Genomic DNA, 15,007 nt, shown 5'->3' on the forward strand with positions numbered 1-15,007 from the left:
AGGTCATGTTGCGGCTGTACAGGATATTGGTTAGGCCACTGTTGGAATATTGCGTGCAATTCTAGTCACCTTCCTATCAGAAAGATAGAGTCATAGAGATGTACAGCATGGAAACAGATCCTTCGGTCCAATCTGTCCATGCCGACCAGATATCCCAACCCAATCTAGTCCCATCTGCCAGCACCCGGCCCATATCCCTCCAAACCCTTCTTATTCATATACTCTGTTGTGAAACTTGAAAGAGTTCAGAAACGATTTACAAGGATGTTGCCAGGGTTGGTTGATTTGAGCTACAGGGAGAGGCTGAACAGGCTGGGGCTGTTTTCCCTGGAGCATCGGAGGCTGAGGGGTGACCTTATAGAGGTTTACAAAATTATGAGGGGCATGGATAGGATAAATAGACAAAAACTTTTCCCTGGGGTCGGGGTGTCCAGAACTAGAGGGCATAGGTTTAGGGTGAGAGGGGAAAGATATAAAAGAGACCTAAGGGGCAACGTTTTCAGAGGGTGGTACGTGTATGGAATGAGCTGCCAGAGGAAGTGGTGGAGGCTGGTACAATTGCAAAATTTAAGAGGCATTTGGATGGGTATATGAATAGGAAGGGTTTGGAGGGATATGGGCCGGGTGCTGGCAGGTGGGACTAGATTGGGTTGGGATATCTGGTCGGCGTGGACAGGTTGGACTGAAGGGTCTGTTTCCATGCTGTACATCTCTGACTCTAAGTGGCAGATGGAGTATAGTATGGGAAAGTGTGAGCTCATGCACTTTGGTGGGAAGAATCGAGGCATGGATTATTTTCTAAATGGGGAGAAAATTCATAAGTCTGAAGTGCAAAGAGATAGGAATTCTAGTCCAGGATTCTCTCAAGGTAAACTTGCAGGTTGAGTCAATAGTTAGGAAGGCAATTGCAATGATAGCATTTATTTTGAGAGGACTTGAATGTTAAAGCAGGAATGTACTTCAGAGGCTCTATAAGTTCTGGTCAGACCACGTTTGGAGTACTGTGTGCAGTTTTGGGCTCCACATCTCAGGAAGGATGTACTGGCTCTGCACTGTGTTCAGAGGAGGTTCACGAGAATGGTCCCAGGAATGAAAAGCTTAATATATGAGGAGAGTTTGAGAACTCTGGCTTTATACTCGATGGAGCTTAGAAGGACGGGTGGTTGGGATCTAATTGAAACATACAGAATACTGAACGGCCTGGACAGAGTAGATGTTGGGAAGTTGTTTCCATTGTTAGGTCAGACTAGGACCCAAGGGTAGAGCCTTAGAGTAAAGGGAAGACCTTTTAGAACGGAGATAAGGAGAAACTTCTTCAGCCAGAAGGTGGTGAATCTATGGAATTCATTGCCCAGAAGGCTGTGGAGTTTATTTACGCTGAGATAGATAGGTTCTTGAGTATCAATGGGATCAAGTGTTACGGGGAGGAAGTGGGAGAATGGGGTTGAGAAACTTATTAGCCATGATTGACAGTGGAGCAGACTCAATGGGCTGAATGACCTAATTTCTGCTCCTATGTCTTATGGTCGATTAGCTAGAGATGTAACAACTACAGCTATTTTTGCATTTCCCAGAATATTATTCAGCAATTACATTTGCTTTGATTCTGTAAGAACACATGATAGCAGAAGTAAGGATTGTATCTGCTGGCATGCTTTTTAAATGATATTCTTGACAAAGTAGTCATGACATTATTCAAAAGGTCATGCAATTGCAAAGGGTGTGAATGTGGAATGGTCATAGTGGGAGATGGTGGCTGGACAGCTCCGAGAATTTGAAATAAATTTTCAGAGAAACCTGCCACATTGATGAAGCAAGTATTTTTGACTATTTATTGTGTGGAGAATCTCCATTATTGCAAAGCAAAAATTCCTTAGGGAGTAATAGCGTTTTAGAGTTTGTTTTCCAAAATGACATGAGAGCGAGAGATATGAGACGATGAAAACAACATGTCTTTGTTGTTCATACAGAGAATTTGAAATCATAGCTCACCAGGATTTAATTATGTAGCTGTAAAATTAAAGTAATTATTTTGCTGTAGTGGTAAAGAAAACAACAATTATTTACTTTCCAAGAGTCAATCAAAAAGCACTTGCTTCATTGACTCTGGACAGAATTCCCAGGAAATTCATTCCAAATGCTCGGATTCAAGATGTGCAATCACCATCAACTGTGAACATACCGCATCCCCATCCCAGATGTCTTTTCAAATCACATAACCTTTCACTCACAGCTAGTATCACTGGGAGCCTTGTTATTATAAGTGTTTTGCAATAGATATGAGCACTTTTTTTTTCCCCATGTCGTTACAGAATCTGAGCAATCTTAAAATGATAAATATTTCTGAGCTTCAATCTTAAAATGATCAATCTCATTATCTCATTTGATTTCTTGACCAAACTCAGTCTAACATAGTGACCTGAAGCTGAGTTAATTTTTACAATAATTCGATATTGTAGTCTTAAAAACACAATGCTAACCTTATGAAAGAATGATATACTGTACATTGTATGGTTCAATATACTTGCCATTCTAATAAAAGAGCATAATTTCACTTAGCATGACCAAATATCTACATAGACCGATGGATTAAAAAGTCCCTCACTCACACCCACATGCATGCACTCACATACACACACTCACTCTGTCTCTCCTGCATGCACACACATACAAGTTTATAGGGTGAATCTGTATTTGCAGAATTATATTTTATTTTGCTCAAAAAATGCATAACTTACAGTCAAACTACGTAAGATTCTGTAAATTCCACTTTAGAATTAGAACCAGTCTGACTCAAGATGGGGACACAGACAGACTTTAACCTCACATCTTTAATGCACTGTCTGAGCTGACATGACACATTTTGTTAGAAACCTAAAGTTATCTTGGAGTTCTGGCATTTAAATATTAATGAACCAAAACTAGCAAAACCGTTCTAAAAAATGAAAGATCTTAATCTAAGTTTGTTTAATATATTTCAGCCACATGATACTGTAACCTTTTGCTATAAACTCTGTGACTTATGATCCTGCTCCACAACCACCTGATGAAGGAGCAGTGCTTCGAAAGCTAGTGCTTCCAAATAAACCTATTGGACTATAACCTGGTGTCATGTAATTTTTAACTTTGTCCACCCCAGTCCAATACCAGCACCTCCAAATCAGGATAAGGGTTGACAGCTTGTAGTTTACTTTTACCACAAACCAAAATACCTCTTTGTTACCTGATCAATGACTCCCAAAGGAGGCTTGTTAAGGAATGCTCTGCCATTTTCAATTGGTGCCAACGAGGAACCATACGCAAAATTTTGGAGAGGTTAAATTAATATTCTGATCATGTGACAGATGCGCATTGTTATCAGATGTTTTTAACCAGTCGTTTATTCTTGGGGGAAGAAGCAATGCTTTAAGATGAATGCTCCAGCCACTTTTATTTAAAATTGATACAGAGGTGTTTAATTTTTTTGTTTTAGACAACCGTGTTTATGTAAGATGCATAAACTCATCACCAAAATCAAAGAACAGAGAAACTCTCAGAGACCAACCTTGTGATTGACCAATACCTGTTGCATCCTTTACCTTGACAGGAAGCACTCTTTAAAGAGGCCAAGGCTGCTTAGGAATAGGTTGGAAAAAAAAAAATCAGGATACTAAATCTGTGCAGGTGGGCAAAGCCTAAACTAAAATAAAGCTGCACAACCTTCCAGTATTGACCATCAGCAAGCTTCACTGAACAGTAAAAGAGAATAGTGTAGAAGGCTGTTTGGCACATCTGCTAGAAATCCTGTTTTTTTTGTCTGTAACACTGCTGGTTCCTCATTCTCAAACAGCTGATTAACTCCTCCTCAATGAAATGGTTTCCATGCTTTTTCAGGTCAGCCAGATCCCAAAAACTCTCTTGGTGAAAAATATTCTTCTCATCTCCTCTGGATCTTTTGCTAATGATTTGAATATATGATCTCTAGTTATTGACCCATTTGTCAGACGGATTTTCTTTTGTCTACTATGTCAAAATCTCTCTTCAACTCTATTAGCCCAACATGGAATCACAGAGCATGAAAACAGACCCTTCAGTCCAACTCATCTGTACCAACCAGGTATCCAAAACTGATCTAGTCCCATTTGCCAGCATTTGGTCCATATCCCCTTAAACCCTTCCTATTCATGTATATATCCAGATGTCTTTTAAATGTTGTAATTGTAACCACCTCCACCACTTCTTCTAGCAGCTGGTTCCATACACACACCACCCTCTATGTGGAAAAGGTTGCCCCTTAGGTCCCTTTTAAATCTTTCCTCTCTCACCTTAAACCTATGTCCTCCAGTTTCGGACTCCCCCACCCTAGGAAAAATGCCTTGGCTATTCACCCTATCCTATTTCCCTCATGATTTTATAAACTTCTGTAAGGTCATCCTTCAGTGTCTGATGCTCCAGGGAAAAAAGCCCAAGCCTACTCAGCCGCTTCCGAAAGCTGAAACTCTGCAATTCCGGCAACATCCTTGTAAATCTTTACTGCACCATCTAAAGTTTAACAACATCTTTCCTATAGAGGGGCAAGTAGACTTGTATACAGTACTTGAATAGTGGCCTCATTAATGTCCTGTACAGCTGCAACATGATATCCCAACTCCTATACTCAGTATTACAACCAATGAAGGCAAGTGTGCCAATTGTCTTCTTCACCATCCTGTCTACCCGCGACTCCACTTACAAGGAACTATGCCCCTGCAAGTCCGGGCCTCTGTTTGTCAACACTCCACAGAGCTCTACTATTAACTGTACAAGTCCTGTCCTGGTTTCCCTTTCCAAAATGCGACACCTCACATTTATCTAGATTAAACTCCTCAGCCATTCCTCAGCCTATTGGCCCATCTAAGCAAGGTCCCATTGTACTGAGATAATCTTCACCACTGACCACTGCACCATCTATTTTGGTGTCAAACTTACTAACCTTACCTCTTATATTCACATCCGAATCATTTATGTAAATGACGAAAAGCAGTTGACCCAGCACTGATCTTTGCGGCACATCGCTGGTCACACGCCTCTGGTCTGGTAAACAACCCTCCCCAACTCCCCACCTTCAAAACAATTTTGCATCCAACTGGCTACCTGCCCCTGGATCCCATGTAATCTAACCTTACTAACTAGTCTACCATGCGGAACCTTGTCAAACTCTTTGCTGAAGTCTATATAGACAATGTCTACTCCTCTGCTTTCATCAATCTTCTTTGTCCCCTCTTTAAAAAATTCAATCAAGTTAGTGAAACACAATTTCTCACGTACAAAGCCATGCTGACTATCCCTAATAAGTCCTTGCCTTTCCAAATGCATGTAAATCCTGTCCATCAGAATCCTGTCCAACAACTTACCCACCACCAATGTTAGGCTTAATTGTCTGTAATTCCCTGGCTTTTTCTTATAGCTTTTCTTAAATAATGGCACCACATTAGCCAATCTCCAGTCTTCCAGCACCTCACCCATGGCAGGTGATAACACAAATATCAAGGGTCCCAGCAATCTCTTCCCTAGCTTGCCATAAAGTTCTGGGAAACACCTCATCAGGTCCCGGAATTTATCTACTTTATGCATTTTAAGACCTCCAGCGGCTCTTATTCTGCAATATTAACTCTTTTAAAAACATCACTATTTATTTCCATAAGTTACCTACTTTCCATATCCCTCTCCACAGTAAATGCTGACATTAAATTTTATTTAGTATCTCACTCACCTCCTGTGGTTCCACACATAGATGGCCACATTGATATTTTAGGGGTCCTATTCTCTCCCTAGTTACAGTGTTGCCTTAATGCATTTATGGAATCTCTTTGGAATCTCCTTAACTCTACTGGCTAAAGCTATCTTATGTCCCCTTTTTGTCCTCCAGATTTCCCTCTTAAGTATACTCCCACTGCCTTTGTACTCTTCTTGGGATTCACTTGATCCCAGCTGTCTATACCTGATTTATGCCTTTTTTCTCTTGACTACAGCCTCTAGTCATTCAGCATTCTCTACACCTTCCAGCCTTGCCGTTCACCATAACAGGAACGTATTGTCTCTGAACTCTCATTATCTCATTTTAAAAGTCTCCCAATCTGTGAACAGCCAATCAACTTTTGGAAGTTCCTATAATGGGATATCATTTTCAACATCACCTGTCTCAGGTGTAAGTGCTTGAAATTAATAAATGATGCCTCCGGTCTTCTTGGAAAAATGGAATGAAACAGAGAAAGAGAAAAAGATGCCAACATATCCGACACTAGGACAGAAATAGTGCTATCAAAACACAACCTTTTTTTTGGTTTTAAAGAGAAACGTCCTAACTTCTTAAATCTTTCTTCAAACATTCATTCCCTCATTGCTGACAACATCCTGATAAACATATTTTGGTATCCTTTCTAAAACCTTACCCTGTTTCTCAAAATGTGAGGCCCAGAATTGTCCATAATGCTACAGCTCAGGCCTCATTGAGTGTTTTTATGAAGTTCTAGGCACAATCTCTTTTTGTTTAAAAACTATAAATTCACATAACACTCTCACCTTTTGACCTTCTTACCATTTTCAGGATTTGTGGGGTTTCAGCTGTGCGTCTAAGGGCCAATTATTTTATCATTGATGGTTTACTAGGACCTATTTATGATAAATTCAAAGCCCCAGAAGACTGGTTCTGACCAGTGATAGTACTTGCATACACTTGTCTAATTGCCACCGCTCCATTACTCAGAATAGCAAGGAGATGTGCCAATATCCTGGTAATCACACTTCTTTAATGTAACAGGACCCAGAAGCAAACGAGTAGCTACTTTGTTGTAGGCTGTCATGTTATTGAGATAATAGCAGGAATTACATTTCAAGTGTGTATATTGGATTTTTTTTCTTATTCATTCATGGGATGTAGGCTTCACTGGCTGATCCAGTATTTATAGTCCATCCCTAGTTGCCCTTGAGAAGGTGGTGGTGAGCTGCTGCAGTTCCTATGCTGTTGAACCATAGAAATGTTATAGTAAATAATGGAGCCATTTGGCCTATCTTGTCCATGGTGACACAAAGATACGCAGATGCCTTTTCTAACCCCATCTTCCTGCACACGGCCCATTGCCCTACAGCTTACAGCACTGAAGGTCCAGATCCGGATACTTCTTAAAGGAGTTTAGTGTCTCTGCCTCCACCACCAACTCAGGCAGTGAATTCCAGATACCTACCACTCTCTGTGTAAAATGATTTTCCTTACATCCCCTCTAATTACTCTGCCACTTAACTTGAATCTACGACTCCTGTTTTTTTTGAACTCCCTACCAAGGGCAACAGGTTGCTCCTGTCTGCTCTATATCTCACAATTTTATGCACCTCAATCATGTCACCCCTCAGCTTCCTCTGTTCCAAGGAAGACAGCACCAACCTCTCCAATCTCTCCCTGTAGCTATAATTCTCCAGCCTCGGCAACATTGGAACAAATCTTCTCTGCATTCTCTCCAGAGCAATTACTTGCTTCCTGTAATGTAGTGATTAGAATGGCACACAGCATAATGTAGAGCTCCAATGCAGTTAGGGTGGAAATCCAGGATTTTGAGCCAGTAACACAGAAGGAATGGCGATATATTCCCAAATCAGGATGCTCAGTGCTTGGATGGGAATATACTTGAGAAAAACCTTTCCAGATGGTGGTGGTCTTGGGGTTGGAAAACACTGTCTGAGGACCCTTGGTTCACTTTGTAGAGGGTACACACTGCTGTTACTGAATGTCAACTTTCTATGGATGCATTGAGAGCTTGCTGTGGTGGGGTTGCCTGAGTGTTCTGTTGATCCCTAGAGTGATACAGTCAGGAGTTCTCACCAAATTGCAATCCAAAACAAATCTTCCATGGAGATCCAGGTGGAAGGTACTTGTGTGATACAAACAGCTGCGGCAGTGGCTAAAGGCTGCAGCAGTAGGGAAATACCCAGTCGTTCAGGTTTCCTTGCCACAACCTTCTGTCAAAGACTATGTGTCTGCTGATTCCCATGTTAAAACATATCCCTCAAAGTGTCCACATAGAACCAAATTTCCTGGGTGGACAATAATACTCGTCAATGAGTGATTGCTACTGCCACCACCTGAATGTCAGTGGAGGAGGGCGTGAGTCCTGTGGATGTGGTGCCAAATGAGCTGCTTTGTCCTGGATGGTGTCAAACTTCCTGAGTGCTCTGGGACCTGCACCCATCCAGGCAAATGGGAAGTATTCCATCCCACTCCTGACTGTGCCTTGTAGATGGTGGACAGGCTTTTGGGGAGTCAGGGTGCGAGTTACTCCCATCAGGATTCCTAGCCTCTGATCTGCCATTGTAGCCAATGCATTGATATGGCTAATCCAATGTAATCTCTTGTCTATGGATGATAGGGGAGGATTCAGTGATGGGAACACCATTCAATTTCAATGTTTTGGTTGCAAAATATTTATCACCAGTTAAACTTGTTATTCAGTTCCAACAGTTCAATTTTACAATACTAGCTTAATTTGTCAGAGATAGTTGTCTGAGACATTCTTAAATGGACTTGAGTAATCTGGGTGTCCTTGGAAATGAATTACAAAACAAATAGTATGTAGGCACAAGTGATTAAGGCGGCAACTGGAATAAAATATAAAAGTAGAGAAGTTTGACTACAGATGTACAGGGCATTGGTGAGACTGAATCTGGAGAATTTTGTTTTGATTTCCTTACTTAAGAAAGAACATAACTGCATTAGAAGCTCAGACAAAGTAACCTAGAGTGATTCCTGGGAAGGAGAGATGTTCTTATGAAGAAAGCTTCAACTGGTTGGGCTTAAATCCTTTGGATTGAGAGGTGCTGTTTTGAAATGTATAAAATCCTGAAATAAAAGCAGAATACTCCTGAAGATAGAAAATAGAAATATGTGCTACAGAAACAGAGTTAACATTTCAGGTCCAGTATGACTCTTCTTTGGCAGACTGGTAATGTTAACTTTCTCTCTCCTCAGATGTTGCCAGACCTGCTGAATTTCTCTAGCATTTTTATTTTATAAGACTGAGTGGCCTTAATAGAGTGAATGCTGAAAGGATGATTTCCTATTGTGGGAGAGATTAGAACTAGTGGACAAATGACACAAACACATAAAAAGCCTTTTTAAGATGGACATGAGAAGATTTATTTTTCCTTTGAGGTTTGAACACCCGTGGAACTCTTTTCCCCAGAAAAAGGTTTGGAGGGAATGTTGCTGAATATTTTTAAGACAGAGGTAATTGCCTCCCATGTTAGGCTACAATCAGATCAGTCATGATCTTGTCAACTGGCACAGCAGGGTCAAGGGTCGATTGCCATAAACCTGCTCCTATTTCATACAAATATATGAGAGAGGAGAGGAGAGAACTCCTGATGACATTCAAATGACGTGGTAAGTATTTTCATAAAGATCTCTGTGAATGGATCTACCAACACAAGGTGACCACAGAAGATCTATCCCTAAGATCCATTAACTAAACCAACTAAAACACAAACTGCTCCCTGGTGCAGCAGTTCTTCAGACCAGCAGCTGCTACTGGAATTTCTTATAATGACCTCTGTTTCAGGAATCTTGCACAAAGTCACCAGACCCCTTCACACCGGTAGCTTCTGCTATTGCTTCTTATAGTAACTCACACTGGTCACAAATATGTAGGCTGACAGACACCGTGATCTCATTAATATTACTAGGATCCTCACAGTGAACAGCTATTACCACTGCCCCGTTTAGCAAACACTGCTACGGAGGTAGCAGATTGTAAGTAATTCAGCAAGAATGTGAAACTAATACAAATGAAGGATGTAACTAAGAATAAATCATCTCAGTCTTTAATCTTCCTAGTTCCCAAAATTACCCGACGTTTATGCCATCTAACCCCTAGCTTTTGTTTCACATCTCTCCAGCTCTCAGATACAGATCCGCCTGGAGGGGGATTACAGGTTGGAAAGAACAAAAAAATGGACAAAGCCTTGGGGCAGAAGGCCAAGTGGGAAACAGAAAACGAGGGGGTCAATTGGATGCATTTTATTAATCAGTACGGAAGGAGTTTGAGGATTTTGACTCAGTGACACTTAAGGAATGGCAATATATTTCTAATTCAGGCTAGTTTGTGGCTTTGAGGGAAACTTTCAGAAAGGTAGAGTTTCCATGTAAAACAAAAAAAAAACTAAGAGCTGTGGATGCTGGAAATCAGAAACAAAATCAGAAATTGCTGGGGAAATTCAAAAGGTGTGGCAGCATCTGTGGAGAGAAAGCAAAATTAACATTCTAGTCCAGTGACCCTTCTTCAGAACTGACTGTACCCAGGAAAAGGTTGTTATAAAGGCTGGAACATGGATGATTTGGGGGTGGGTGGGGGGAGAGAGATGAAAGGAGGAGAACTAAATGTTACGTGAAGATGGAGCCCAGAGAGAAAAACAGTTAGGCAAAGGACTGGATAAAGGTTAGCCTGGAGGAATGAATAGCCGCTAATGGGGACCACTGTTGGCTGATAATGGGTTGTTGGTGGTGATGACAAGGTCAGGTACATGGGGGTCGGGTAAGGACACGAAGAGGTGCTCAAGCCCTAACATTGCTGAACTTGATAGAGTTCAGAAGGTTCCCAAGCAGAAAATGAAGTGCCATTCTTCCAGCTTCGCTGGAGCACTGCAGCAAGCTCAAGACAGACGTTGGCCACGGAACATGATGGTGTATTGAAATCGCAGGCAACTAGAAGACAAAGGTCATTTTTGTGGACAGAATCTGTGCTTTGTTTCCCCAATGTAGAGAAGACCATATTGTAAGCAGCAAATACAATAGACTAGATTGAATGATGTGCAGGTAAAGTGTTGTTTCAGTTAGAAAGCATGCCTGGAAGGGGAATATTCCATGAGGCTGCGAGGTGGTTTTGTTGAAAGTGAAGGAGGAATAGACCAGATGTCCAACATGGAAAAGCCCTACGGAACGCTGACAAGGGAAGAAAGAGAATTAGGTATAGAGTGGTGGCATCCTGCTGGAAGTGGTGAAATGGCAGCTATTGATCCTTTGAATGTGGATGCTGGTGGGATAGTAGATGAGGACAAGAGGAATCCTATCACTGTTATGGGCGGAAAGAGAGGGGGTGACAGCTGAAGTGCGGGGGCTGGATCAGACCCAGCTGAGGACTCTGTCAACAAGGGTGCTGGGAAATCCTCAGTTGCAGGCCCTCTTGTCAAAGCTGGCATCACTGGAACAGATACAACGGAGATGGAGGAACGGAGAGAATGGAATAGAGTCTTTACGAGAAGCAGGGTGTGAGGATGTATAATCAAGGTAACTGCGGGAGTCAGTTGGTTTATAGTGGACATTGGTGGAGAGCCTATCTACAGAACTGGAAATAGGGATTGTTGAGGAAGGGAAGGGAGTAATCACAGATGAATCAGGTGAAGATGAGAACAGGGTGGAAACTGGAAGTGAAAATGATTTTCCTTTCCAATTCTGGACATGAGGGGGAAACAGCATCATGGGTGGAGGCCATAGTAGGACTGGAGTGAGGAACATTCCACGTACCCACAAAGAGACTGGCACAACTGGGTCCCATGCAGGTTCCCATGGCCACATCTTTGATCTGAAGAAAGTGAAAGGACTTAAAAGAGAAGTTGTTCAGGGATAAAAGTGAGATTTTACTGAGTACAGCAAAGTACAGTGCTGAGTTATTTGCTGCTCTTGTCCTTCTCAAGGTAATGATTGTGGGTTTGGAAGGTGCTAAGGACCCTTGGAAAATTTTTGCAGTGTATCTTGTAGATGTAACACTGAGCATTGGGGTGGGAATAAATGTTTGTGGATGTGATACCAATCAAAGCAGGCGGCTTTGTTCTGGGAGTTGCTGGAAGCAGGAAAAGGTGGCAAATACAGTCAGTCAGGACTTCCATGGGCCAAGGGCATTGAAACTGAAAAAAAATGGCCATTGACACTGCAAAACCTTTTTTGTTTCCAAACTAAGGGCATGGAACGCTCCCCTGTTCCTCATCTAAAAAGTATAATCATTTCAAAAATAGACCAAGGCACTGCAGGTCTTATCAATCCCACTGTTTCCTCTCTACTGTGCTGTCAGCATGTTGATGACACCAACGTCCTTCAAAATGATGCTCATCACTGTTCAGTGGTTACCTGACGTGAGATGATAGAATATGGATGTTGTGAAACTTGAAAGGGTTCATAAAAGATCTACAAGGATGTTCCCAGGATTGGAGGATTTGAGCTAAAGGGAGAGGCTGAATAGGCTGGGGCTGTTTTCCCTGGAGCGTTGCAGGCTGAGGGGTGACATCATAGAGGTTTAAAAAATCATGAGGGGCATGGATAGGATAAATAGACAAGGTCTTTTCCCTGGGGTGGGAGTACAGAACTAGAGGGCATAAGTTTAGCGTAAGAGGGAAAAGATTTAAAAGGGACTTAAGGGGCAACATTTTCACACAGTGGTGTGTGTATGGAATGAGTTGCCAGTAGTAGCGGTGGAGTACAATTATAACATTTAAAAGGCATTTGGATGGGTATACGAATAGGAAGGGTTTGGGGATATGGACCAAATGCTGCCAAATGGGACTAGATTAGTTTAGGATATATGGTCAGCATGAAAGAGTTGGACCGAAGGGTCTGTTTCTATAAGTCTATGCCACTCGGTGATTGAGTCAAATTACTGGTGGTGATGGAGGAGGCTTTTGTGATGTTAGTGGAGTTTTTATACCAAGGTGGTACGGTTTTCCTTACAGCCTGTGCTGTAAAGCTATTTCAATTTTCACATGTTTATGAATCACAGTCATACAGCATAGAAAAAGGCCCTTCGGCCAACTCAACCATGCCAACCAGATTTCCTAACCTGAACTCGTCCCATATCCTTCTAAACCTTTCCTACTCATGTACCTGTCCAAGTGTCTTTTAAATGTTGTAATTACATTCACCTCTACCACTTCCTCCAGTAGCTCGTTCAAAACACACACACCATCCTCTGTGAATGGGTTACCCCTTAAGTCCCTTTTAAATCTTTCCCTCCTCACCTTAAATCTATGCCCTCTGGTTTTGGACTCACCTACCCTGGGGAAAAGTCTTGGTATTCACCTCATCTATGCCCCTCGTGGTTTTATAAACCCCTATAAAGGTCACCTCTCAGCCCAGTATACTCCAGGGAAAAGCAGCCCCAGGCTAAATATAACTGAGAACTCAACTTCCCCGTCTCGGTAACGTCCTTGTAATTTTTTTTTGCATCCATTCCAGTTTAATAAGTATAATCTCAGTTTAATCTTCCTCATTAGATTCATAAAGTTATTACAAATTACCTACCAGGGCAAGGGGCACATGACGCTATCTGCCGTTTCAAAGGTTCTTTTACTCATGGAAGTCAAAAGGTGCAAGATGCAATTACGCAGAGGGGAAAATCGCACTACTTTCATTCCATTTGTTCCAGCTCAGATCACATCAACCAAGTACAGTCTACTGCACAAAATTATCACTCAGCAAGATAAACTACAATGAAGAATACATTAAAAAAAACAAAGTTATAGCAATTGATAATCAGCCTTTATACTGAGAGACAAGGCGAAAGCCACAGCCTCGGATACTGATTCTGTTCAATTCCTTTTGCCCAATTATTAACAATCGCAAAATAACCCCATTCTCGCCAAATCTGGTTTTCTTCAAAAAAAAAAGCGAAATTCCAGTGTCACTTAAAAAAGAAACAGAACCCTATGTTCTACTCTTCACCAAACACCGCCGGTATAAACTGGAAACCTGGGTAAGAGAAACCGAATTGGACTTGTTCAGTCACCTTAAACTAATGACCCCGAGTTTTGATATTATTGACAAGCATTGCTGCTGAACGTTAGCAACTCTGCAAGTTTAGCCAGAAATAACCACTGACTGGGTGACGCGGGGGTGGAATAATGCAAAATACACTGGACGTTGGAGATAAGTAGTAAACCAAAAATATGAAAACAAATGCTAAATTGCCCACAGTGTTAGGTGCATTAAGTCAGAGGGAAATGGGGTCTGGGTGGGTTACTCTTCAGAGGGTCGGTGTGGACTTGTTGGGCCGAAGGGCCTGTTTCCACACTGTTGGGAATCTAATTTAAAAAAAAAACAGAAAATCCTGAAGACACAGCAGATCCTGCAGCACCTGTGGAGGGAAATGTGATCGCGACAGGGATAAACAAGCCCCAGTGTGTCAGGTGACAGCAAACACCAAGGGACTCACCAGATAGGCAGGGCTACCCAGCACAGCGCCCATGGCTCCGGCAACTGCCCCGGCCGCGATGCTGCAGCTGGTGCTCACTCTGCCGCCCTGCTCCCGGGTGAAACCCAGCGCCTCCAGCTGTGAGTAGGCGCCGAGCCGGACCCCGTTCATCAGCGCCTGGTAGAGGATGGCGGCCCCCAGCCCCTTCTGCAGCCCGAGCAGCCCGTCCTCCCGGGCGATCAGCACCAGGGCGTGGAAGGCGTTGCGGTAGAGCCGGGGGTAGGAGCCCCGGGCGCGGAGCTCCCCCTGAAGCTGCATCCGTGTCTTCACCACCTCCAGCGGGTTGGTCAGCACACAAGCCCCGGCCGCCGCCGCGCCGCCCAGCGCGAAGTCCAGCGCCTGCCTCCGCTGTTGCATCGTCCCGGTCCGGGTCAGGCCAGGCCGCGCCCAGCCAGTCCCCCTCCGGGGCTGGGATGACAGCGGACACGCCGCTCCTAGCACCGGAGGCGATTGCCGGTAAGCTGGGACTCGGGAGCACGTCGATCACCACTCGGCCCGCCCCTTACATGCACACCCCCACAGAGGAAGCCAATGGGAAGCGGACATGCACCGCGCCCCTGAAAGAATCGCACCCACTGTCATTCCCAAGCGGGGCAATGACACAGGAGGGCGGCCAGGTTATCCATTTATTGTTTCACAGGATGTGTCGCCTATTCCTAATTGCGCTTGAACTAAATGTATTTTAGACTGTCTCCCCAAAGACAGTACGTAGATGAAGATGCACAGAGATACACCTCTGATAAAAACAGAACAATAAAGGTTTT

At 43.0% G+C, this 15,007-nt stretch overlaps 1 protein-coding gene across 1 annotated transcript in view; it reads right to left on the reverse strand.

Moving 5' to 3' along the window:
• LOC122540268 (solute carrier family 25 member 35-like) overlaps nt 1–14,741 on the reverse strand; it is a 32,177-nt gene extending 17,436 nt beyond the window's left edge. Inside the window, exon 1 of the mRNA XM_043675730.1 lies at nt 14,205–14,741. Coding sequence (XP_043531665.1) covers nt 14,205–14,600 — 396 coding nt within the window. The 5' untranslated portion in view covers nt 14,601–14,741. The remainder of the gene's footprint in view (nt 1–14,204) is intronic.
• Between the last annotated feature and the right edge of the window lie 266 nt (nt 14,742–15,007).

The sequence above is a fragment of the Chiloscyllium plagiosum genome, chromosome 34 (assembly GCF_004010195.1).
Source record: "Chiloscyllium plagiosum isolate BGI_BamShark_2017 chromosome 34, ASM401019v2, whole genome shotgun sequence".
In the NCBI taxonomy this organism is placed as follows: Eukaryota; Metazoa; Chordata; class Chondrichthyes; order Orectolobiformes; family Hemiscylliidae; genus Chiloscyllium; species Chiloscyllium plagiosum.